At 36.6% G+C, this 27,339-nt stretch overlaps 3 protein-coding genes across 5 annotated transcripts in view; 2 read left to right on the top strand and 1 right to left on the bottom strand.

The window, feature by feature from the left end:
• Positions 1-27,339, bottom strand: part of LOC117564866 (seminal metalloprotease 1-like) — a 55,524-nt gene that overhangs the window by 25,244 nt on the left and 2,941 nt on the right. The gene's annotated exons all lie outside the window — the stretch shown is intronic.
• LOC117564865 (seminal metalloprotease 1) lies at positions 3,130-5,525 on the top strand. 3 transcript variants are annotated; one of them, XM_034243813.2, is made up of 3 exons: positions 3,130-3,433; positions 4,786-4,881; positions 4,934-5,525. In XM_034243813.2, exons 1-3 carry the CDS (start codon positions 3,307-3,309, stop codon positions 5,479-5,481), a joined length of 771 nt encoding a protein of 256 aa, XP_034099704.2. In that variant the 5' UTR covers positions 3,130-3,306; the 3' UTR covers positions 5,482-5,525. The 3 variants fall into 3 exon arrangements, with proteins under 3 accessions (XP_034099704.2, XP_051858083.1, XP_034099702.1); XM_052002123.1 differs by lacking the exon at positions 4,786-4,881 and having other exon boundaries at positions 3,130-3,529; XM_034243811.2 differs by lacking the exons at positions 4,786-4,881; positions 4,934-5,525 and adding an exon at positions 3,591-4,407 and having other exon boundaries at positions 3,283-3,529.
• LOC117564859 (osteomodulin) lies at positions 6,154-9,893 on the top strand. Its single transcript, XM_034243802.2, has 4 exons — positions 6,154-6,444; positions 6,522-6,624; positions 7,403-8,393; positions 9,411-9,893. Exons 1-4 carry the CDS (start codon positions 6,263-6,265, stop codon positions 9,821-9,823), a joined length of 1,689 nt encoding a protein of 562 aa, XP_034099693.1. The 5' UTR covers positions 6,154-6,262; the 3' UTR covers positions 9,824-9,893.

The following is a 27,339-nucleotide window of genomic DNA, read 5'->3' as shown; positions in this document are numbered from 1 at the left end:
ACGCTTGATAAAATTAACTAGATAATAAATAATTCGGAATTAAACTGAATTATTTTCCATTTAACTCAATTTCAAATAAATTCATATTAATTTATCAAGTCAAAGTATCTTTTGAAAACAATTAATTTCCCACTGCCTCAAATGCGTTTTTCTAAAACACAAATCATTATTTGCTTTAATATATTATTATTTATTGCGGAGTAAATTAATAACAATCTGCATTTTAAAACAGTTTAGAGTAGCTAACGAAATTTATGTGAATCAATTGCAGAAAAGCCGTAATGCATTCTAAACCGAATTACCGTGAAATGTATTCACAAATAACCAACGAAAAATCTAATGATATTGGGAATAAGAAAACTTCAACTAAAAGGCTGTGTATCTAACATATTTCTTTGCAATTTATTTGAAGAAAAAGTGAGTTAATGATATGTAGTCAATATTCAGAAAAATGCAAGAATTTATATTTTGAATTATTTTAAAATATATTAAGGAAACTTTATCTTGCAAATAAATAATTTGAAGAAGTAAGTCAATAATATGGAGTCAATATTCAGAAAAATTCAAGAATTTATGTTCTGAATTATTTCAATATATATAATATTCAGGATACTTTATCCTGAAAGTAAATAATTTGAAGAAGTTAGTCAATGATATATGATAGAGTCAATATTCAGAAAACCCGCAAGCAACAATATGCAGAATTATTTAGAAATCGATTAAGGAAATTTTATCCCGAAAGTATGAATATTCGTTACAGAATATTCTAAGTAAAAACAGAATCAATAAGCGCAAAAAGAGCGAGTGAGAAAATTAAGAAAACACTTTCATCTCAGACTGTCACAAGAATGTTTTGCATTTCATTTGCAGCTAAAAATCAGTCAATGATATAGCAAATATGCCCAATTTGGAGAGTTTTAACAAATACAAGCAACCAAAGAGCTGCCGAACGAGCAACCGACAATGCTGCAAATAGAAATTGAAAAAAGCGAAAAAACGAAACCAAATGCAGACTTAAAAGCATAGCAGGGGTAAAAATGGGGTTGGCCAAATAAAAAGGGGTACAATTGGGATCAAAATGAAGGCAAAGAACTGAGAGGGAGCAAAGGAGTTGGGGGTGTGGCAATTGGACAAGCATCAAACGTAATTTTAATAAAGTTTGAATGCAAAAGTTTCTGATTTGAAATGCATATAAAAGTTAACTATTTCCGACGATGCGACTACGAAAACTGCGCCGGCTGAATGTGTGTGAAAAAGTTTGTTCAGAATTTGCTCCTTTTTCTTCTTCTTCTGCTTTTCGTAGTCTTGTTGCATCTCTCGCATTGTGGCGATCGGTGGGTTGCATGTGTATGAATAAAGCAAGAGGTCAGAGGTGGTCCCAAACAAACAGCGGATGTGGCAAGCAGAGGCACGCCCAACCCAACGACTGACAAGAGACGCCGCCGCCGTCGTCGTCGTCGTCTGTCACTGAGGCGCGCCAGGCCATGGCCATAAATTAAAGGCAACAAACCGAGTGCGGAAGCAAGTCGCAAACGGACGACGACGACGACGACGATGAGATGGGGAGGCAAGTGGATTTGCGGCCATTACATCTTGGCCTGGGACAACAACCGACTGCAACTCACCAGCCACACAAGAACAGAACAGAACAGAACTGAACACTGAACTGAACTGAACTGAAGCAGCACCGGAAGCTCAAGCTGTGCTGTTAAGTAGCCTCGAGTCAACGTCGCGTCCTGGTTAACGATCAACTTGTAGCAACTGGCCCCAGGCCGGACTTGAAGTTTCTTTTTTTTTTCTCTCTTCATTTTTTTTCGTTGCAGATGCAACGGATGGAAGTGTTTCATTCCACCAGCGGAGTGTGGCGAGTGTGCCTCTCATTCTCTCAACAGCGTTTGTCTGAGTGGAGTGTGGAGTGTGTGTAAAGTGGGTGGAGGGAGAACTTCAGCTTTGGCTATTCCGGGACTTGTTACCCTAGCATGTGGCTTGCATATTCATCTTGCACTAAAACCACAAATCTCTTTATGACTCTTGTTTGACTTGACAGCCAAATACCGCGCATGTTGAGTCAAAGATTGATAAATTATTTACAACTGTTTTAGAATACATAAATTTACAAATATTTGTAGTTATTAATTTATATCAATATTGTATACCAATTTTAATAATGAAATGTATAGACTAAAAAGGCAGAATTAAGAATACATAAAGCTAATTTGAAAATCAATATTACTTATCTTTACGTATACTTAATTTATTTGAAGTTTCATTGATGCTTAAGACAAACAAATATTTAATGCTGAGAAACTAAAATTAAGTATTTAAAAAAGTATAGAAATATCACATAAACCTACACATTTTTGGATATTTCTTGGCAATTTAAAAAAAATAAACATTTAAGAACGCTACAGTCGAGTGTGCTCGACTGTGAGATACCCGATACACATTATGAGTAATAGCAAAACAGTGCGGTATTAATATTTAAAATAAATATACCGCAAAAATATATATTGATAAATTACATACCAATTAATATACCGAAAATATACCAAGATTATTAAAAAATATCGAGGGCTGTGTTTGGTATATTGATATACTACTGCATTCAAAATATACCGTAAAGTAATATATTACATACCAATTATTAGTATATTTACCAAGTATTAATATACCACAAAATACTAAAAATATATCGAATTTAACATTTACTATATTGATAAATAATATTCTAATTAAAATTATATGTATTACTTAATTATGTTTGAAATTTCATGGCAATTTCCTAACAATTTTTTACGCTTACGTATACTTAATATCCATTTCTACACAATTGCAATTAGTTCTAGTATTTTAAGTGCTCAAGTGAAGATTGCTTCGAAATTAAAAATGCTGATTCTTTTAATACATATGAAAATAAACTCTTTGACTTATTTTTATAAAAAAAATATATTGAAGAGTTTCTCTGACTGTAGAAATAATTGGAAAAATAGATAAAAAGCATATATTATATATATATAATATTAAATCTGGCAATCTTCATTGTCTTCAATTTTGTCATTAGCTGTAAATTCATTTCACAATTTATGACTGAGAGTCAATTCTTTGGCCAAGAGCAATAAACAAAGCAGTTCAATTGCCCAATAAACCTTTAACTCTAAGTGATATCATATGCACATTTTAAACAACCATAAAGGAATTATACGTTTTGATTAAGAAAACCTAATCGAGCTGCGATAAGCTGTGCAAAAATTAATCGCAATTAGGGTTCCATTAGTCTAATTGGTATTTCCAATGGATTAGTCGAAAATGTTCAGTCCGAGGAGTAAGTTCGTCGCCTTATTGCTGAGTTGCCTCTGCTTAGGTGCCTTAACGGCGCCACTCAGCGTGACCATGGAGGAAACTGATCCAGAGCTGACTGCGGGTTACTTTCAAGGTGACATGGAAATAGAGGTGCTCAGGAATGGAGAATTGTCGCCAACTCTTCACTGGCCCAATGCCACTGTTTACTACAAGATCTCAGGGGAATTCGGTAGGTGCTTCTGAAGGAAATAATTTTCACACTCCTTATTTAAATTTTGTATATTTTTTAGATGCTGAACATGCGGCTCATATTGAGATTGGCATGAGGCTGATTGAACGCGCTTCCTGCATACGCTTTTTGCCCGCCACTGCGGAGACCTTGAACTATGTTTTTGTTACAACTTCAGAGACTGGTTGCAGTTCGAAGGTCGGTTACATCGGAGGGGAGCAGACGGTCAAATTGAAAATAGCTCCCATTGACACCGGTTGCTTTAGGTTGGGCACAATTCAACACGAATTTCTGCATTCGTTGGGCTTCCATCATCAGCAATGCTCGCCGAATCGCGATGAATTTGTGAATGTTGTTGAAGAGAATATTACCGAGGGAAAGGAGCACAATTTCAAGAAGTACACTGAAGATCAAGTTGGCGACTTTGATGTGCCATACGACTATTCAAGCGTTCTGCACTATAGTTCCATGGCGTTCTCTAAGAATGGAGAGGCAACTATTATAGCTTTAGATCCGGAGGGTCAAGATCAAATGGGACAACGAATTGCACTAAGCGATGGAGATATTATTCGCCTCAATACAATGTACAAATGTCCATTGCAAATGTAAAGGATGTAGAAGTTTCTTTGTACCATTTTGTACGCTTACGTATACTTAATATCCATTCAAATACAATTGCAATTAGTTATAATATTTTTAGTGCACAAGTGTAGACTGTTTGGAAGTTCAAATTGCTGATTCTTTTTCATACATTCTTTGAATTATTTCTATACAGAAAATATATTCAAGAGTTTCTTTGACTGTAGAAATAATTGCAAAAATAGATAAAAAGCATATATAATATTAAATCTGGCAATCTTCATTGTCTTCAATTTTGACTTTAGCTGTAAATTCATTTCACAATTTATGACTGAGAGTCAATTCTTTGGCCAAGAGCAATAAACAAAGCAATTCAATTGTCCAATAAACCTTCACCTCTAAGTCATATCATATGTACATTTTAAACAACCATAAAGGAATTATACTTTTTGATTAAGAAAACCTAATCGAGCTGCGATAAGCTAGGCAAAATTTAATCGCAATAAGGGTTCAATTAGTTTAATTGGTATTTCCAATGGACTAGTCGAAAATGTTCAGTCCGAGGAGTAAGTTCGTCGCCTTATTGCTGACTTGCCTCTGCTTGGGTGCCTTAACGGCGCCACTCACTGTGATAAGAGAGGAAACTGATCCAGAGCTGACTGCGGGTTACTTTCAAGGAGACATGGAAATAGAGGTGCTCAGGAATGGAGAATTGTCGCCAACTCTTCACTGGCCCAATGCCACTGTTTACTACAAGATCTCAGAGGAATTCGGTAGGTGCTTCTAATTTTCACACTTCTTATTTAAATTTTGTATCTTTTTTAGATGCTGAGCATGCGGCCCATATTGAGATTGGCATGAGGCTGATTGAACGTGCTTCTTGCATACGCTTTTTGCCTGCAACTGTGGACACTTTAAACTATGTTTCTGTTATAACATCAGACTCTGGTTGTAGTTCGAAGGTCGGTTATAAGGGAGGAGAGCAAACTGTCAAATTGAAAATAGCTCCCATCGACCTAGGCTGCTTTAAGTTGGGCACAATTCAACACGAATTTCTGCATACGCTGGGCTTCCATCATCAGCAATGCTCGCCGAATCGCGATGAATTTGTGAAAGTTGTTGAGGAGAATATTACGGAGGGCAGGGAGAACAATTTTAAGAAGTACACCGAAGATCAAGTTGGTGACTTTGATGTTCCATACGACTATTCAAGCATTCTGCACTATAGTTCCATGGCGTTCTCTAAGAATGGAGAGGCAACTATTATAGCTTTAGATCCGGAGGGTCAGGCTAAAATGGGACAACGAATTGCACTAAGCGATGGAGATATTATTCGCCTCAATACAATGTACAAATGTCCATTGCAAATGTAAAATGATGTAGATGTTTCTTTGATTAAGCGTTGATCTACTTCAATGAAAAAATGTTTCACGAACTCAAATTGTAATTAAAAGAATAGAACAATAACAAGAAATGAACTATATACAAATAAATATTCTACAAGCTTGTTTAATTTAAAAGTAATAGAACAATAACACGAAAAGAACCATGTATTAGACTAAATATTGAATTCGTCACTAAAAGAAATGAATCAGTATTGTTATGATCCAAATATGATTATACTTTATTAATCGGAAGGAGCAACTCGTAGTTTATCACAACGCACGTTCTCATTGAGAAAAACACTTTCGTTGGCGTCGTAATGTTTTTGGTTATAAAATCAGAGCAATTAACAACAGCAGCGCTCCATTTATTGTTAATGAGACGCTTCCAGTCGCTCTCTCTCTCTCTCAGCTGTGAGGCAACACCTGATCTTTGCATTTCGTTCCAACAACTGTTTTCGATAAGCGGCAATCAGCTTATCTTATCGCCTTGGAAACACTGCGCTACAAATGAGTAAAAGTCGAGCATATCTGCTACCACTTTCGGTTGCTAGATGTTAAAGTTAAGTAATTTCAACTTCGATTTAACTTCCCCATTGTCTGGAAGCAGCGCCGCTCTTAGTCATGTTTGTACTGCAAGTTTGCTCCGTTTCAGTTTTTTGTTAGTCGTTGATTGAAAGGTGGTGCGCAAGACGAGAGCACCCTCAAAAATGCTCAACAACTAACTAAGTTGTTTGGAAATACAAATCGAAAGGAAACGCCCTCAACTTCTATGGCACTACAATGTGTGATCCAGCCTAAAATGTGGTTAGGCCTCAAGCAGATATTACTCTACGTGGGGCTCCTGCTCTGCGTTGTTCTTCAGGTCTGTCGCAGCAAGACCCAACTGCAGCTCAACTGTCCCAGCGTCTGTCACTGTGATCTATATGCACAACGTAATCGCGCCATATGCAGGTGAGTCTTCAGATACTAGTACTTTTACTTTTTTCCCTTCTCTCTATCTTTCTCTCTCTCTCTTTACTTTTGCGTAGCGCCAAACGCTTGATAAGCGCCAGCATTGAAATGCCTAAAAGTGTGGAGCTCTTGGATTTGAGCTACAATGATATCACCAACATTGACGCCGATTGTTTTGAGGTGAGTTTCTCGCTCTGTTTGTCAGCACTTTTTTTGTGTGTTTTATATTCCCTGCAATAGAACAATGACTCAATGAGGGAACTCCCGCTCCTAATTGCTGCTGTGACTATCTTATACAATTATGAAATTACTTTGGATAAAGTTCTTACAACAGCAAACTAATTTGAATATGATAATGTGACTAACAATGCATCCTCTTTAGATAAAGACTTTACAATTGCAATTTAATTTTAATATAATGAGGCTATTATCACATCATCTTTCACAGCCTTAGTCAAAGGATGTATAGCAGGATTAGGAAAATTGTTTCTAAAAATTAAAACTTTCTAGATGTATTCGAATCATTAAAACTAAGTTTTGATCGAGAGAAATGTAACTAAAAATAGGTGGAATCAACTGTCCTTAGGAGAGCGAAGCATATACCTGTAAAGGTTCTGTTAAGGAGCTGTTGACCAACAGTAACATTTCAAAGATATTGTCTCTGCTCTTCAAAGTATTTGTATTCTTCATACTGTATGTAATCTTCATAGGAAAAAGAGAAAAGGAAATAGGGTAGGGAAATCTTATACAATTTTCCTTCATATTGTCTATTTCTAAAATGTTTACAATCTACTAGATACAAAACAATATATAACCTTAAACACTTAATTTCGTGTCTGATTACATTGCTGAAGTATCTTCAATAAAGTTATTTCTACGTGAGCAAACTTATCTTTATTTCCTGCTCTCTTATTCATCACCTATATTAATGTCTCTCCTCTTTTTTCTCCCCCTCTAGACCACCGTGCACTTGATCAATCTCACGCTGGCTCACAATGCCATTCACACGCTTCATGTTGATGCCTTTGCCAAGCTGCGTCGCCTGCGTTCTCTTGATCTCTCCTACAACTGGCTGGAGCAGGTTGATGAGCATTTGCTGGAAACAAACTCGCAGCTGATGCACCTCAATCTGGAGGGCAATAAACTTGCCACCTTAGGCAATGGTCCACTTCTAAGAAGTGTTTCGCTGCGCTCGCTCAATCTACGCAATGCACAAATCAATCAATTGAGTGCAGAGACGCTGAGTTCTTTGCCAGAGTTGCGTCAGCTGGATGTGGCACAGAATATGCTGATAACGCTAAGCATCAATGTGTTCCATGCACCTCGCTATCTGGCCTCGCTCAACATCGAGGAGAATCCACTCAACTGCGATCGTGCGTTGGGAAAAGTCGCCACCTGGCTGAGTGTGCGAGGTGTGAGCCTCAGCATGAGCGATTGCTTCGAGGAGAAGCCGCAGACACATCCGCTTGATGTGCAGCTTGACACGACCTCTGATGAACCACTCAAATTTGAGCGATTGGAGGAACAGCACTCGGATGACGAACCCAAACCTGTGGCGGAAGTGTGGCGCGAGTTGCCCGACGAATCGGACGAGCAAAAAGAGGAGGAGGAGGAGGAGGCGGAAGAGCAGCGACAGCAAAACGAGGAAGAGCTGTCGACACTTATCGATGTGTGCGAGGGCAATCGGGAGTTGCTTTGCCTGCGCTATCGCAATTGCCTGGAGCGCGTCAGTCACGAGCTGCTCTCTGGAGGAGCGGCTCAGCCAGGTGCTGACCAGGTGCCAGGCACGCACTCTTTTGACGAGGACGATGTGAAGCTGGCCTTTGCAGTGGGCGCTGCCACCGGCATCTGTATGGTCATTTTCATCATCAGTTTCGCTTTGTGCGTGAAAAGCGGCTGCGAGCTGCGAAAGAAGCGACAGCAAACGACGGCAGACGGCGTTGAAACATGTGAGTAACAAACACGTTGCAAAGCAACAATGTAACACAACATGACATCCACACAAAGTGGCTCGTTTAAAGCGAACAACATTCAATTAATCTTGCCTACCAAATGAGAAATGAGCTGCGCCAAGAATTGGGCGTTAAGTGAATTCTTTTTCATGCGCCCAAATGAAACACGAAGATTACTTAATTAATAATCCGAGGCTTACTCTTGCTGATTTGGCAACCTAAAGTATTTCGTATTGAAGCTTTAACGTGATTTGAAATCAGATTTTTAATGAATTACGTTTCAAGAGATTCAAAGTGTCTTTAATGGAATTCATTTTGTTTTAATATACTTTATTAGGCAGCAGCTACTTACTCCAAATTATTCTACAACAAGACAACGCTTGCATGTGCTTTTGATTTGAATTCGTTAAAGCTTTCATGTGCTTTCAATCCATTCGGCTAGCGAAAAGCTTCTCCAAGCTTCAAACTGCACTTATTTAATGTGCGTTCGAACTATTTAATGTGCTTTCCAACTATTCGACTATCGAAAAGCTTTCAAAATCTTCAAATTGCTCTAAATTGAAATAATATTGGTTAAAGCTTGCATGTGCTTTAGAACTATTTGGCAACCAAAAGCTTTAAGAAGCTTAAAAGTGCAATTCATTGAAATAATATTGTCCTAATATTGAATCTAATTGCAATGCTCATACTTCTACTTAATTTCCATTTGCTCAATTCCTGTTCCTACGATTATTCCCATACAAAATTTAACTTAAATGTGCTTTCATTAGACTTCTTTTCCCATTTTTTTGCTAATATACCAATTAATATATCCAATAAGTAAAAGTCCTGAATTAATGAGCTTTTCAATTTGTGTTTGAGGTCCAAAACCAATTACACCCTTCATGACATTTCAATACAAATAATGTGTAAACTTTTCGCTCAATTTCCTAATTACCAAGATTAATCCAACATTTGCATCCAGTCTAATCATTCAATTTACACTATTTAATATACATTTTTATCTCTTCTCAGCCACCCTAAGCTCCTCGCAGCAGCAGCTGCCCACAATTCACACCTGGGCACCTCCCCCTCGCTCCCGTCATCCGCGTCGCTCTAATCCACAACGCAGTCGGAATGCCCCATCAAGAGCCTTGGTCAGACAACCCTATGGACCCGAGGATAACTTTGTGTCGCGACTCTTTGGCCGACCAGCAAGACATCAATACTATCGCACTATAAACCAGAACACGGCGACGCTCATCAGGCGACTGAGTCGCAGTAATCTGTTCAGCAGTCGCGATCGAGAGTCGAGCAGTCCCGAGTCTCCGCCAGTGTCAACATCTCGCTTCTACACCGACGTTGTGGAGGCGGCAGCGGCACGCCCCGAGACGCCGCCGCCCAATTATGGCGATGTGGTGGTCATCGAGAATTGTGATAACAAATAGCCAACAAGCAGTAACCAATAATCAAAAGTGTAGAGTGTAGCTAATAAATGTTTAAAGACGATTTAAGACAGCAGCAGCATTTTTACAACAAAGAGTTGAGAGTAGTTGATGTTTTTCATTTTTTTGTTTTGTCACATACAGAAAACAGAAATATCAATTGGGGATTCCAAATTTTTCTTCAACTACTTTTTTTCAGTTGCTTGCGTTGCTTTTGTTTGCTGGTTTTGGTAGCATTACTTTTACACGACTGCAACAAATCGCAATAAAAACTTTTGACAAAACTATCAAAGTTGCCATGAAATGGGAACAGGAAGAAAGGAGACTTTCTGAAATTGCCACAGCCACAGCTCTGAACCCTTCCTTCCCCCCACTAACGCTTTGCCGAAAAATGCCGAAAAAAGAATTTAAGTAAGAAAACTTTACACACTCAAATAAATGCTGAAGCGTGTGCAAAAAGGGAGCAGGAAATGAAGAGGGCGCTCGCCAAGCTGAGCGGATGTAGCAAGACAAATCGAAAACGCCACAAAAGAAAACAAAAAAAAAATAAAACCCAAAAACCCCACCGAAAAAAGCCCTTCGAAAAAAAAGAAACGTAAAGCGAAAAACCTCCAGCGAAAAAGCGGGCAAAACCCAACAATTTGCACTGTAAAGCAGCAAAAGTGTCTCAAAAGAATCAACCACCAAAACTAACCAAACCACCATACGACAAAAACCAAAAAAAAAGTGAAGTTAAAACCCCAAAGTCAAAAGTATTAGACGAACACATATCCTACGTCTTTTTTTTGTACTCAGTTTGCACAATTACGTAACCAGCTATTTTACAAAATTAGTTGTTATAGAATCGGAGTGCGATAACTATGGTCATAAATTTAAAAAACTAATTAGTTTTTCTATTGTTACACACGACTATAAACCCCTTTTCAGGTCAGTTTTACTGGGTATAAACATAAGACCATAAAAAATGTTATATGAGTAAAGAAAGAAACCGGAAAAGTTTGCGCTAAAAGTGAGTCTTGTTGAAGAATGTGTAAATACACTGAACGAAATCAAATTCTTAAGATATCAAAATAAACCAGAACAGCAAAATAAATTAAAGGAAATATTCAAGGAAAATAGCCTGAATAAATAAATGATTTTTATGAATTACTATATATTCACTTTAATAAATTTATTCCTAAAATAATTACTTGCCAAACTAAAGTTTATTAAGTGCTGAAAGCTTTGTCACTCATTCTTATTTTTTATTTTCATTTTCATCATATTTCATTCCATTATCAATTACAAATTAAGTCAAAATAATGAGGGAGGAAAATAAATATATAATAACAGAAAAATGTGAATATTTTGCATTTTGTAAGCCAAACAAATATTCTAGAATAGTAACCTGAATAACTTTTATGACTTCACTTTAATAAATTTATTCTAAACTAAAGTTTATTTAATACTGAAAGTTTAGCAACTAGATTGTTGCTTTAAATACATAATTAATTTAATCAGATCTTAGTCTCAAATAAAGTTCCATCCAATTGTCATCATAATGTAATTAAAAGAATGCCAAACTTCAAAGGGAAATAGATTTGTATTATCAAAAAAATTCCTTGAAATCGCAAATGCAACAGAGCTCGATCCGAAAATCGTTTTAATGTTTAGCAAACTCATTTCTATTGCTGGCAAAATGGCAACTAAAAAAGTTTTGCTTGGCAAATTTGTTGCAACAACGATTTTGCTGTAGCTTTAGCTGCATGTGGCAACATTGCGTGTTTCGACTGCTGTTGTTTGTTGTCTGAATATCGCTGTTTGTTGTTTGTGGCAGCTTTCATTGCACTGCGCTGCACAGCTCAACACAGCGCAACAACAGCAACGCAGCGCAGCACAGGACAAAAGTTAACGTATCCTGGGACCCCAAAAGTTGCGTTGTCAACAACCAAACGCAAAAAAGTGGAGGCAACTGGGCGAAAAAACGCCCCAGCTGAAGAGTGGGAGAGATGAGGAAGAGTTGAAAAGCGTGAAAAAATATCTAAATCCAACATTAATGAAAAACTTTTTGCATAATCCATGACGCCGACGGTGCGGTGAAGAGTGGAGAGGGGAGCAGAGAGAGTGGTAAACTAAAACTACCGAAAAACCAGAAAAGCCAACCAATGCCATCGGCTGTAGACACTGCCAAAATGCAGCCAAGTGAAATACTTTGAGCGAAGAAACCGCAAAAAAAAAGGCATCAGGTGTATCTAGTTCTTCCTCCTGCCTCATTCCCTATTCTATCTACTCCCCTCTGTTGAGTGAATCAAATGCAATAGGCAAGTTATTCACCAAATGGTTGAGGAAGGCAGAGAGAGGGGAGAAAAAGGTAGTGAGACAGTTTTGGGTTGTGGTTTTTAGGGATTGAAGGGCAGGCAAAGCGGCTTAAAAGGTTTTGAAGGTTATGCAAAAGCCAACTCAAAGGTTAGAGTGAGTGCATTCTGAATAACTACGAGTAGTATTGATTGCAACTTGCCCACATTTAAAAGACTAGACGCTGGATTAAATTCCAAAATCTTTTACTAAATGTTGCTAATCAAAGCACAGACATATATATATATCTATTTAACAAATTAATTTCGATGATTATAATGTGCTCAATATTTTAATATGCCCACTGATCAAAGAATTATTAGACTGTAAGTGGAATAGGTAAAAAATGAAATCCAGTCAGCATATGCCTTTTAAAAAGTTCACAAAGAGAATTAGTGGCAAATGATAAATTGATAGCACATTCATAAAAATATTTAGTTTTCATTATTTAAGAAATTCATTGATTATAATCTTTCCATAATGTTCTAAGCTTTACACCTTTAAGCTTTGTAAATCAATAATTTAAAATAAAAAAAAATGTCTTAAAGCTTCAATATGCTTTTTTGAAATAACACAAAAAAGATCAGTCCCAAGTGCTAAATTGTTATCATATAAATCAGTTATATATCGCTATTTAATAATTTAAGATTACCAAAATCTTTTAATAGCCTTAAGATTTTTCTAAAATCAAGAAGTTTCAAACTTATTTCATAAAAAAAATTATATGCAACATTACCATCACCTTAATACCAGCTCTGAAATTTACGTATAATTCAAGCTGTCTTTAATCTTACTAATTTAATTGCTTTGCTAATGCAACTAGTCATGTCATCAAGAGCAGTTCTTCCGAAAGATTTACTACAATTTAAATTATAAAAGACACATTAACATTGCTGCTTAAAATGTGTAGAGACTTGAGGTTGAGGTTGACATTCAAGTTGCGTCCAATTTCTCATTCATTCATACATTCAGTGAGCAGTCTGGCGAAACTGAGAATAAACTTCAAAGCATTTAACAGTTGTTCACTGACCGGAGAAACGACCAGGCAACACACGCCCCGCCCCTCTCCATTCCATCTCCTCCCATTACGATGTAATCTCCACAATGCCACAGCACAGTTTTAATTGCTGTGACACTGCAGATGCGGCTGACTGAAGCTGGAAATTGGTCAGCGTAGATAGGAGGAGACACAGAAATATATATATATATATATATATAGATGGATAGTCTCTGTTGTTGCTCACGTTGTTGTCGTTTTCTAATTTGATAAAGATAAAAATCATTTTATAAATGCCGACGATGGCATTGGTGGCGACGTTGCCATCAAGTGTGCCAGGCTCCTGACAGCCGACTCCAGTGTGCTCTCGCCTCTTAATTGAATGCTCATTTAAAAGGAAGAAGGACCAGAGTTGCCAACATCGTCGTCGTCGACTTTAATTGCATTTTTATTTCATTTCCCAGCAATTATCGCCGGTTCGTGTGCAAATTTATAAGCTCAAGCTGTGTAGTCATTGCTGTTGCTCTTCGCCACTTGCCACACCTGCTGCCACAACCTGTCGCACCTGCAACATCCTAAGCTGCAAAGGTCAATCGTCGTGTATCCGCTGGTCAGCTTAACTCTGTAACAGTATCTCTGAGTGTGTGTGTGTGTGTGCAACTAGTTGTGTCTGTGTTCTGTGCTCTGCTGTCGTAATTAAAGGTGGCCCTGGGCCAGGCCAACACAAGTCTTCTTGGTCTTGAGCGCGTGCTTCTGCAGCAGCAACAGCAGCTTTGGCTTTCCGGTTGCAACTCCTTGTTGTTGGCCACATTTTAGTAATATTTATAGTTGTTGCTGCGCTTTGGCATTGGTCTTAGTGCAAGTCCAAGTTGTCGTTGCCAGTTGTTAGCAAAGCAATTAGCATGAGTTTGTTATTGCAACACTGCAACAGCAACAATAACTTATCCCCTCCGCATAGGTAGAGTAGAGTAGAGTAGAATACGGAGAATCAACGACCATATTCAAGGCTGCACATGCTGAAAGTTTTACATATTCCCCAAACCTCAATACGGCACAAGAATTTAATTTATTTACTCCAGCTCTGTTGCATGGTGTTGGCAAATGGCCATGTGGCATTTAACTCTTAACAACAAATCAAACGTAAGTGAAACTCACTATCAGATAGCCAAATATCTCAGCAGGATCAACGACAAGATTTACTACGCACTAACATTTAGCTAATTGTTCAACGATCTTAGATAAGAAAGGGAAATTTAAAATGGAAAATAGCGAGCAAAATATAATAATTTGAAATGGCGTGAATAGCTAATTAAAGCAATAAATTCATAATAGCAAAAAAAATGCAAATAAGCATAAATATTTAACATACAAATTAATTAAATAAATAAATGCGTATACGTAATAAAAAATTGCGAATTCAAATTAGTACTTCAAATGTCATTTCCTGAACTTTAGCAAAAAAAACTATAAACAAACTTTTTCAATCAAAGCAAAAGAATGCAGTATTATTCGTAAAATACCAAAGGCTATATTTGGTATATCGATATACTATTGCATTGAAAATATACCATTTAAATATGACACTTTTTCGCAAAGAAATTATTTAAAAAATAAATGCGTATACGTAACACAAAAAAAATATAAAGTAATCACTTCAAATGCAAATTTAAATTTAGTATAAACAAGTAAGAAAGCTGCTCTACTCTGTTCTTAAAATATACCTTATTAATATACTGACAAAAAATACTAAGGAATATACATTTACATTAAAGTATTAAAAAAGAAAGAAAATAAAAAATATACTTAAGGCTATATTTGGTATATTGATATACTTCTTCATTTAAAATGTATCATTAAAGTATGACACTTTTTCGCAAAGATTTCTTTTCATTAAAGAGCACAGAAATTATTTCAAGAAATAAGTGCGTATACGTAACACAAAAAAATAAAGTATAAAGTAATCACTTCAAATGCAAATGGTAATTTAAATCTAGCAATATAAAGTAAGAAAGTTGTTCGACTGTGTTCTTAAAATATACCTAAACAATATACTGATAAGAAATACTAAGAAATATACATTTGCTAATCCGATATACTATTCCATTTAAAATATGCAATTAAAATACGAAAATTTTTCGCAAAGATTTGCTTTCTTAAAAAAGAAAGGAAAGAACAAATATACTCAAGGCTATAGTTGGTATATCGATATACTACTACATTTAAAATATACCATTAAAATATGACACCTTTTCGCAAAGATTTTTTTTCATTAAAGAGCATTCCTTAAATAAGAAAAGGTCTCGCATTTTTCGACGCTTTTCACTACGCATACCCAGACAGCTATTCAATTAACGACACGCATATATGAATGTATTTATTTATTATACCTATAAATGCATTAAGCAATAAATATTAATTAAATATAATATAAAGAAGCCTATATTTGGTATAACAATACCATATAATATTACATTCAAAATATTACATTATTTTCTTTTTTTAAGGAGCATTCATTAAAAATTAAAGAAAAATTAACCAAAGTCTATATTTGGTATATTGATATACTACTACATTTAAAATGTATCATTAAAGTATGACACTTTTTCGCAAAGATTTCCTTTCACTAAAGAGCATTCCTTAAATAAGAAAAGGTCTCGCATTTTTCGACGCTTTTCACTACGCATACCCAGACAGCTATTCAATTAACGACACGCATATATGAATGTATATGTGTGGCTGTATTTACACCTGACAAAGGTTCGTTTAACTCACAATTGTTGGCAGTTGTCTCTCGGTTTCCAGTTGCCAGTTGCCTGTTGCTTGGGCCACCGATACATCCCCGGTGACAGTTAATTTTTAATTTAATGCACATAAACTGGGAGCTCGTTGCGAGTTACTTTGCTCGACACTCTTAATGGCATTTTGGCCCCATTTCAATTTGCATGCGAGCACACACACACACAAAAGGACAACGGCGGACATGGATATACAAAAGAAATGAGCCCAGACACACACACACACAGAGAGAGAGAAAAAGAGAGAGAGAGAGGGTCAAACTGCCGCTGGCAGCATTTTACACGTGGCGTCTGACAGGTGCGAGGGTCGCACTAAAGTTGGGCGCAAGGACATGCCAGTCCTTTGCCTCACTCTCCCCCCTCTCTCACCTGCTGCTGCCAAATGTGCCCGGGGGACACTTTTATTTTTTAAACTCTGCACTAAACATTTGCCTTCAATTTCGCCGTCAGTTTTTATATTTACTTTCCCTGTGCTGTCCCCAAAAACTTGTTTGGCAGTTTGTTTAGCTTGTTCTCGTTCTTCTTCTTCTCGTTCCTGTTGCTCCCGCATCAATGTTTATCTGTGAGCCAGCTAACTGCTTTTGCTCTTATTCTGTCCTGGCCATTTTAAACCACTTTTAATGGCTTGTTTTGTGGGCCAAGCTGTTGACTGATTGACTGCGCTCACTTGATGAGTTTCTCTCTCTCTTTCTCTCATTTCGAGTGTGTGTGTGAACATGATATTTAGCTCGTTGTGATGGCCAACTTCTAATTAACACATATAGCACAACTTTTGCACACATTCGAGTGGCTGATGCCGCTTTCGCTCATTAGCTGCCATTTTGCATTTTCACATTTCCATTTCCATTTCGTTTGCTCAATTTCATAAGCAATTGTGCGCATGTATGCAGCTGCACAAGGCATGCTAATATATGCCACACAATCACGCACACACACATACTAGTAGGCTCTCCCACACTCACATTTATGAATTTCAAATGGGCGCAAACGAAGTTGCTGCTGCAGCGCACAAAAGTATGCAACACAAAAGCAAAGCAAAGTTGCACGCTTTTGCTGCCTCCTCGTTTTCCTTTTCTTCTCCTTCTGGTCTTTTTTTTTTGTTTGCGCTTCACTCGCTCGATTTGTGCAACGTTTGTGCAAAAGTTTGTGCACCACAAACACACACACACACTCGCAACCAGCAAGACAAAAGCTGCAACTGCAACTGCAACTACAGTTGGAGCTGCCAGCTGAAGCTGAATCTGAAGCTGACAGCTTGCTTGTCATCTCACAACGAAAGCTGTAAACTCTTTGAGGAATGAGCGTTGATTGCCTCATGCGATTCGAGCATTAAAGTCTCTCACATGATCTGCCAAAGAGATCTGTTAAATCTTAATTTTCAGCTATATTTTTTGAAGATTAAGTCATTAACTACAGCCTCAGAAAATTTACTTTACTTCTTTCTTTTAAAACCTAATAAATAAGCCTTTGATTCTTCATTAACATATTTTTGATTAATCTACTTAAAATGAAACATACTAACAAATATATTAACCCTTTCATGCTCAAATTAAAATGGGGACATATAGAAAATATTATTTCCATAAATGATTAAAAGGAACCCCATGTATCTTTCATTCCGATTTTCGATACTCTAAGACCCTTGGTATGTCCTTACTGCAATATTGCCTTTTAGGCAACATTTCTCCATCCATAAACATAAATAAATACGAAAATGTAAATGTAAATAATCTCTTTATTCCTTATTCAAATTATTTTGAAATGTCTACATCACATCAGTTGCTTTCATATCAAACATTATATTATCTAGACCAAATATATTTATAAAAAAAAAAAAACATAAATGTTGAACTTATAATGAAGTGAATTTACCATATTTTTGCTAAATACAAAACGTTATGAATAAGTCTAGACCCTAAAAACATTTGTTTAAGCTATGTATGAAATACAGAACATTGTTTGCAGTAGTAAAAGTGTAGAATAATATAGGGAAAGGAACTTCAATGTATTCAAAATCTTAGAAACTGATAGAAAACAAAGAATGGCATTAGGAATATTTTTGTTAAGATTTCTACAACTTCTCCTTATTTTGCTTGACACCTACAAAACTTGTCATGAAATTCAACTTTATAAATTATTCAAGTATCAAGTTTTAACCTACAGATAAGACTTCTGTATTCTCAACGATGCATATCGCAACTATTCAACGTAATTCCCCTTTAACCTAGACACATAGCTGCAATACCCCAGCGCAATCCATCGAAAGAGAATAAAAACTGAATCAGTGTTGGGTTTGCACGTTGGATTCGCCTGATTTTGAGTTTAGGCCACTTTTGCAGCTGCAGAGAAACGTGTGAGAAGTTTCAAGTATTCGGTATGCCGTATTCCGTATGCGGTTAGTGATTGCATCATAAATCCATTTAGCAGCTCGAAAGAGCAAACTAGCAAAAGCAACACAAACAAACACACATACACAAATAGCTCTGTGGGGCAACCTCAAACTCTGTGTGTGCGGTCAAGTCAAATGGTCAAGTGCCTGATTAGCCTTTAATTGGCGGCCCTTTTGTTAATTTAGACCGGCGACTCTCGACTGTCGACTGCCGATTGGACTGCCTTTAGACCTAAAAGCAAACACGCACAAATTTACGTCCTGGGACGAAAGTAATTACACGGCTTGGTTGCAAAGGGTCCTCATCGTCATCGTCGTCGTTGTCAGTGTCCATTCAATTTGCACCCAACCACTCGATGTCTCCGAGGGTCGAAGAAGGGCGTGCTCTAACGGTTTTGTGCTAATTTCCGGTGCTCATATTTGGCAGACAGTCACGCCCATTTACACAGCTGCAACAACAGCAACAGGAGCTTGGGCTGCAGCCACATTCAAAGGCAACAAACAATTCGAATTACACCACATCCTGTCTGCCAGCAAAAGCAATTCAATTCAGCAATTGCATTCTCAACGGCCCCAACAACAAATTGGAATAAAACAACAACAGCAGCAACAACAACAACAACAGCAGGAAAAACAATTGCAGCCACAGACTTGTAAACATACTAAATCTATTATCCTGTCAAATTGACAAAACCCGATTCTTTATATGCCTCCATTCGAGCACACGCAACAGACAAGCAAATGACAAACATTGGGGTTACTCACTTTGCAGAAGTAACTATGAAAATGTGAAAAATTACTATTTGATATAGGAAAAGCTACTTTAAAAGTCGATGCAAAACTGGCAATTATTTCCCACTTCGTTTACCAATCATTTTAACACATGCCAAACATGGGAATAATTTTTGACGAAGTCATCCGAATTAAAAATTTCAATTTTTAAATTTAATGTTAGCTACACAGAGAAAAAATTCGAATTTTCGTAGCAAGTAAGAAAGCTACAGCCGAGTTTGCTCAACTATGAGATACCCGCTACCCATTTTCAATGAAATCAAAACAGTGCGTTGTTATTCTTAAAATATACTAAAATAATATACCACAAAAATACTAAAGTATACCGTATGCTGCCCATTTTTTAAAGTCGTACGTTATTATTCTTAAAATATACCAAAATAATATACCACAAAAATACTAAAATATACCATATGCTGCCTATTTTTAATGGAAGCAAAGCCATGCGTTATTATTCTTAAAATATATCAAAATAATATACCACAAAAATACCAAAATATACCGTATGATGCCCATTTTAATGAAAGCAAAGCCGTGCGTTATTATTCTTAAAATATACCAAAATAATATACCCAAAAAATACTGTATATACCAATTTTTATGAAAGAAAAACAATGCAGTATTATTATTATTGATAAAAATATATTGATAAAATACTAAAATATACCAAATGCTACCAATCTAGTGTGCTGTTATTCTTAATACTATATACCAAATTAATATACCCAAATAATACTGAAATATATCAAATACTATCAAATTGTAATGAAAACAAAATAGTAAAGGAATAGTCTTAAAATATGCCTACTAATTTGGCACCACACAAATACTAGAATATACTAAAGAATATATTAAATACATTGATATAGTACTACATATATATATAATACCCTTGAACCCTATGGGTAGCAGGTATAATAAAACAAATTCCACTAAATGTCATGTATAGAAACCTGAGATATTTTGCTTTCTAATCTAAGCAACGTTAATAGAAAATCTTTTCTCGAAATCTTTGCTAATAATTTGTAAAATCATAATGAAATTTCCCAATATTTAATTAGTTTTATAAAACACATAACTATTCTTAAGTATAGTAATCAAATCAACTTCTCCATAGTTCCACTCACTCGCTCGCATAGATAGATTTGCATTTGCTCACACACACAAGAATCGTGACTCTCCCTAATGACTGAGCCACTCACTCGACGCATTGAAAAGCCGTTTCCATGTGGCGTAAGTGTTTGCAGCAATCAGTTATGAGGCAAGTGCAACACAGCCAGAGAAACAGCAACAACAAAGAGAAGAGGAGCTGCCACTTTCGTGCAGTTCCTGTGGCGATTGTCAACAGCGCAGTTTTTGTGCTGCTCCCTCGACAGCATGCTGGACAGGAGTTGAACGTGAACGTGAACGTGAACGAGAAACGTGAAAGAGAATGAGAGAAGGAGACGGAGAGAAGCCACTGGCCATTGGCAGACAGCTCACTGTCCATGCTGTCCATGGCCCTGGCCATGCTCTATAAATCTGCACAAATTGGCAACACTCTGTGGGCTGCATTAAAAAATATTTTATAAAAGAGCAAAAGTAAATAAATTTACAACGATGGACGCAACAGCACACATGTTGCCACGATTCGCTTTTCAGCTTCGCGTTCTCTTTTTTTTTTGCTTTTGTGCATTTTTCAACAGCTGCTTGTTTATTTATGCTTGTAACGTTTATAAATCGCTTGTCCGAAAAAATAGTGTAAAACGAGCGAGCAAACGCAAGAAAGACGCCAGCATGAAAAGCAGAAAGTCTGACTGCGACAACAGCAACAACTGTAGCCAAAGGTGGCGTACAATGTGGCGTATGCTTGTTGTCCCCCAATTGAGTTATCAAAGAGAGAGAGAGAGAGAGAGAGAGAGAGAGAGAGAGTGTGTAAGTTCATAAATCAGGCAACTAACCGCATCGACTGCCCGTTGATGACCTTATTACGCTTAACTTGTGTCGCACCAGCAAGTGGCGTAGCTTAAATATTTAAACGTTGCAGTTTCCAACTTTTGCCACTGATTTGCTTGAGACGCAACCGCCCGTTGTGCGTCGCCATTCATTCACCGCCTGGCTGGGCAAATATTTGCGCCCACTGCGGGGGCGATATTTCATTTCGAGTCGCAGAACTCATAAATCTACTCGCTGGCTGGCTGGCTGTTTGGATGGCTACCTGGGCAGGATGGAAATGGATGAGCGACCGCAGTAAGCAATCGTTAGACTGACAAACAGACATCAACATCAGCCACAGGCAACTGAGGCAACTGAGGCAGCAGCAGCTACAGTCAGTCAACCTTTAGAAGACGCATCAACGGGCGGCAAAATCAATATTTTCATTCGAATGAAAAATGACCTGCAGCGTGTCGGAGCAGTTGTCCAAAATGGACAGCTACAAAACCACTTTTGGATTGGGCTTTAAGCCAAACGATGTCGATGTCGAACCAAGAGAGAGTGTGTGAGAGAGAGAAAGGAGACACACATTTCAATAGACAAAACACAATTTGACGTATAGCTGCAGCTTAAGTGATTAGCTTAAACAACTTGTTGTGGCTCTCGGTTTCTGCAAATCAAGCAGCCAAGTCGAGCTCGCAAATTTGCAAACGTCGCATAATTGATTAAACATTGAAAACGAATGACTTAATCAAGTGCGTGCCACGTGGCGTATACGCAATGCCAACGCAAATAGGGACAAACCCTCCCTCCCCTGAATAGCAGCTTCTGCTTTGTTGGGCCTGATGAAGCAGATGATGATCATCATCATGATGAACAGACAACAAACAACAACAACAATGGCACAAGCAATGGCAAATAAAGCCAAAAGAAAAACAAAGACACCAATCAGCAGCAAAAACGGCTCAGGCACAAAATTCAAGCAACACACAGTAGCATCTTTATAGATGTAGCAGATATATCAGATAATCCAATCAAGAGTCGCTACGCTAACTGCAACAATATGTGACGATGACAAACTTGATAAAAATATCAAAAATGTGAAATTCATTATTGTATCTACTAAAATAGTTTAACGATCTTAATCCAAAATATGTTAATTACAATATTACAAAAAAGCTTAGAATATTGCAATGCAAATTTCACATTTTAAGTTTTATTTTAGTGGAAAATAAAGCACACATAAATAAAGAACGTTACTGAAGCCTAACTTCAACGCAAATATTATAATTTACTGATTGCTTTAATATTTTTGTGTGCTTTTTTATAGAACTTTTCTTTAACCAGATTCTCAAATTACTGTAATATTTCAATTGAGTTTTAAAGTAATAAAGAACTAGTTAATTCTAAAACAAAGTTTCAAATATTTTGAAATTTCTTAGCAATTTTGTGATGAGGCTTTCTTTCAAGTATTTTAAATATATTTCATAAAAGTAACCCTTTTAACTTAGATATTTTACGAAATATTATATAATTTTTAAAACTTTAGTGAATCTAGTGAATAATCCAATAATTTTAGTCATCAATAATTACAATAGCTAAAGTTTAGTATTGGTCTTCTAATTTCTATTTAAATTCACAATTTGTTATATATTTTTCGCAGTCAGTGTATATTGGATTCGATATATTGAGTATACGCTAGGTAGGCCCCCGCACTTTGGTGTTCTTTATTGTTTTGTTCAACGTATTGTTGCTGTTGTTATTGTTGTTGTTATCTCGCTTATTCTTAGTTCTCGTTGTAGGCACTCAGCTACGTGACACTGACATGGATTTTCAAGTTGTTTGTCGTGTGTGCGTGTATGTGTGTGTGTTGGTGTGTTGGTGTGTGTGTCATTGCCTGCGGATGTCCTCTCAGTGTACTGTACAACTGGCTCGTGTTGCTGCCGGCTCGACTCAACTCGACTCGACTTGGTTTGTCTTGTGTGTTGTGTTGTATTGCTTAGGCTCATCCTCATCTCCCTCTCTCATCCCTTCTCACTCACTGTATCTATCTCTTTGGTGTTCGTTCGTGTTGTGCCCTAAAACCTACTTGCACTTTGTCAATTCGTAAATCTTTTTATACGCCATTCTTTTCGGGGCGCCTGCCATCATCAAAGGCAACACAACTTTACAAAACTAACTCGACAAATGTTGAGACAGCAGCTGTAGGCAGTCTCCCTCTCTCTCCCTCACTCTCCCTCTCTCTTTCGCTCTTTCAGCCAAACATTTGACAATTGTGCAAGTTAACTTTGATGAATTCAATTATTCGAGCACGACATGCTCCTCTTTCTTGCCATCTCTATCTCTTTCAGCACGTGTTTGTCTTTGCCGCGTTCCTCGTTCAATGAGTTTATTGTCATCGTGCTTAGCACGAATTGAAATTCCCCCATGGGTATCCCCCTTCTCTCCCCCCTCTTTCAGCACTTCCTGTGTCTCAATCTGTAAAGTGGATTTATTTCGGCGAAATCGAAAGTTGACTTCTTCTTCGTGTGACACGCCTTCACTTTTTGGCACCCCTGCAAATCCCAACTAAGCTTGCTTGTCGTAAAAATTGGTGCATGCGTGTGTGTATGTGTGTGTGTGTGTGTGTAAAACATTAAAGGATTTATCAACTTACGCAAGGGAAAGTTAGTCAAGTCACCAGATTTGTGCCTTATTATAGTTGTTCACAACAAGTGATTGATTAAACTGTTGCCTCTTCAAAGCTTCGACAAGCTTCGACGAGCTTTGTTTCTATTCTGGGCAACAGCTGAGAAAATAAAATAAAATAAATATTTGCCAAAAATGCAGCGAGCAAAATAAACTTAAATGAAGCAGCAAGAAATATTCTATATCGAAAATTCGAAATAATAAAATAAGCAAACGCAAAAACCAAAAACTATGCCCAATAAATTATTAGCTCAACTTGCGGCAGAAATCTAAAGAAAAAATATTACTCCAAGGTATTTAATAGGATTAGAAGATAATCCCTTAAGGTTTGTGCACAGAGATAAAACAGGAGCAATTTGTTGGCATTCTCGACTTCTCTACCATTTGTTTTTATATGCCCGATACCCATAAGTTAAAAGGGTATTATAACTTTAGATAGAGTTTTGGTAACTACAATAAAAGATAAAAATACTAGAACTTATACAAGAAATACTTTTATATAAACAAAAACGCCAACATACTACTGGTCTTACGTGCTTTAGATAAAAAACTGAAATATTGTAGTATATAGTATATTTTGAATGTCAAATATTGACTTTGGTATATTTTTAGGATCTGGTATATTTTGCACTTTATGGTATATTTTTAATATTATATCAATATACCAAATTTAACATTCGGTATATTTTTAGTATTTTTGTGGTATATTAATTTGGTATATTTTTATAGCAGTACTGTACTATTTACTTTTATTGATATATTTTTAGTATTTTGTTGGTATATTTGGTATATTTTATAATCAGCATCCCATTGATTTTCTGTCATTAAAAATTAGTATATTTGTAATATTATATATATTCTTAGTATTTTTGCGGTATATTAAGTTGGTATATTTTTAAAGTATTACCATAGTGCTTTTTTTAAATATTAACCTTTGATTTTGGTATTTTTAGTATTTTTGATGTATTTAAATTTGATATATTTTATAATTAATATCGCACTGATTTGCTGTCATTAAAAATGGGTAGCGGGTATTTCACAGTTGAGCACACTCAACAGTGTCTTTCATACTTATTTTTTTTTTCTCTTCGGTTTTGTTTGCAGCGAGTGCAATTGAAATTTGTGTTTGATTTGATTATTTACCTGGCAGCTCTCTGATTTATTCATTAAATAATGTGTGTTGCACTCACACACACTCACGCACACACACAGACACACATATTCTGCTGTTCTACAAAATAAATTGATTTCAGTTTTCAACATTAATTTAATAGTTTGGCTGCCTTTTGCTGTTGTTTTTACAACCTTCTCCCCTTTCCTCTCTCGACTTTTGGGTTGGTTCTGCTTTTATGATTATTACAATTGGTTGTTGCACTCTTGGTTACATTTGTAATTTCTCTCTCTGTGTGTGTGTGTGTGTGCAATTTATATATATATGAAATCGTTTAATTACAATTGAATCGGTTTATGCATTGCTGTGGTCATTTGCATCGCATTCCGCCCATCAGCAGCAAAATGCTGAAATTCAGCTCATGTCAAGTGCCCATTTTTGGGGTTTTTCGAGTATCGAGTTACGGCTGCTGCTGATGTTGATGCTGAATTCTTTAAAGTGTCGACCATAAAACGTCAAGTGGACCACAACTAAAGCCCCATAAATCAGCTGGCCATAATCGTTATCGTTTATCCTTTATCGCCCATGTATCGTTATCGCTTTGCCCCACATTTCCATTTCCATTTCCATACAATGCATACAATTTTAATTCATTTTACTGTTAATAATAATGCATTAAATACGCGAAACAATTTGGCCTTGTTTTGTCATTTAACTGGTTTTCTGCTTGTTTGCCCATTAGCCGCATTTGTATATCTCTTCTTTTTTTGTTTTTGGCCATTGTGTTGCCACTCATAATCGTTGAACAAAACTAAAAACTTTCGACGCTACATATACCACAAAAAGCCATTTTCCACTCTGCGCTTGCACGTGGCTTTCTGTTCTTGTTTATGTTTGCATTTTAATGTTGGATTTTAGAATTAGAATATCGAGATATTTCATAATAAGAGCAGCTCTTGAAATAGGAATCAATTGTATAACAAAACCAGAACATGATTTTCATTTAATTAGCAACACTTTAAGCATATTTAAAGAAATAAATCTATTGACTTGGGTTCGAGTCGAGACATCTGCACAACTCCCCGAAGTTCTTAGTTGGCCAATTAAATTCAAATTTATAATTTATAAGCTGCTAATTTAACGGCTGGCTGCACTGAGCAGCAACAACAGCAACAACAAGAACAATTGATATGCTGAATTAATGACAAGTAACAGGATAATGATTTCAGCACGAACACAGACAACAACAGAGCTGCCAGGACAACGACATCAACGACTACGAAAGGCAATGCCTTAGCCCAAAAGTCCAGGCACATTTATAGATTATTTGATTTAAACATTTTGTTGACACAGCTCCAATGTCCTGGGCACGAAATGTAAATATCCAATCTCTTCCTATTCAACTCAACTCAACTATCTCTCTATCTCTCTCTGTTAACTGCTATGACATCTGTTAATATTTAGTCAAAAATTCGCAAAGTGCAATTGCGTACGTTTGTTTGACTTTATAAATAAGTAAAATTATTTTGGCAAAATCTATTTGATTATGTACAATTTATAATTGAGGCTCATCCGTTTAGCTGCATCTCACGTGCGTGAGATTCATCTGCTGCTGCTGCTATTTGCTGCCAATGTCAGGACATGATTTTCATATCACATTTGAATTTAGATTCTGATTTGTGTGTTTGCCATGCGTAATTGCGCATCGGAAGTGCCAGTTCCACTGACCAGAGCTGCCCTCATTAATCCTGCTTTCTCTGCCTCTGTTTGCTCCTGACCAGCTCAACAAATTGAGCCTATAGACCTAGCGCCATCTATCTACGGGTAGCTGTAACTCTCTTGAATATTTAAAGCTTCATTCATGTAGAGCTTTTTCAGCTTTTTACTACAGCTTTTACTATACAAGCTTTGCATGCGTAAGCTTACACACAATGTCCTTGCCGGGTTGAAGGCAAAAGCACTCACACTCAATCAATCACATGCAAACACGCACACACACACACACACACACATATATGGCAACTCTTCTATGTATTTCCATTGCCATTGAGAAACTTCCGTTGCAGTACGCATGCACCGAAACTTTTTCTATTATGAGTCCTTTATGGCCCAAACATGTGGCTGACCATCAGATGTTTTGCATATCGAGCGAAGGCAAAGAGAACACGAAATAAAGCAAGCGAGAGAATGAGAGAGAGAGAGCTTTTTGTAGTGCGTATCTTGGCGTAGAATTTAAGCATAATCGTTAGAAGAATCTTGTGGAAGAGGATGTGAAATTATCAAAAGGCTTAATTCAAGATTACAAGATTTTAAACAATTTCAAAAAATTCTATGCTTAACAATATTGAAAATTTATATACAGAAAAGCTTTTAAGTTATCTGATATTTATTAATACTACAAAAATTTGACAACTCCAACAAAGTAATCTTAAAAGTAAAGCTTTTCATTAAAATATTCGAACAAAGTAGAATTTTTTAAATAACGAAATAAATCGTAAC

The sequence above is a fragment of the Drosophila albomicans genome, chromosome 2L (genome assembly GCF_009650485.2).
Source record: "Drosophila albomicans strain 15112-1751.03 chromosome 2L, ASM965048v2, whole genome shotgun sequence".
Taxonomy (NCBI): domain Eukaryota; kingdom Metazoa; phylum Arthropoda; class Insecta; order Diptera; family Drosophilidae; genus Drosophila; species Drosophila albomicans.
Note: the sequence above shows the minus strand (reverse complement) of the source record. Positions and strands in the feature narration are given on the sequence as shown.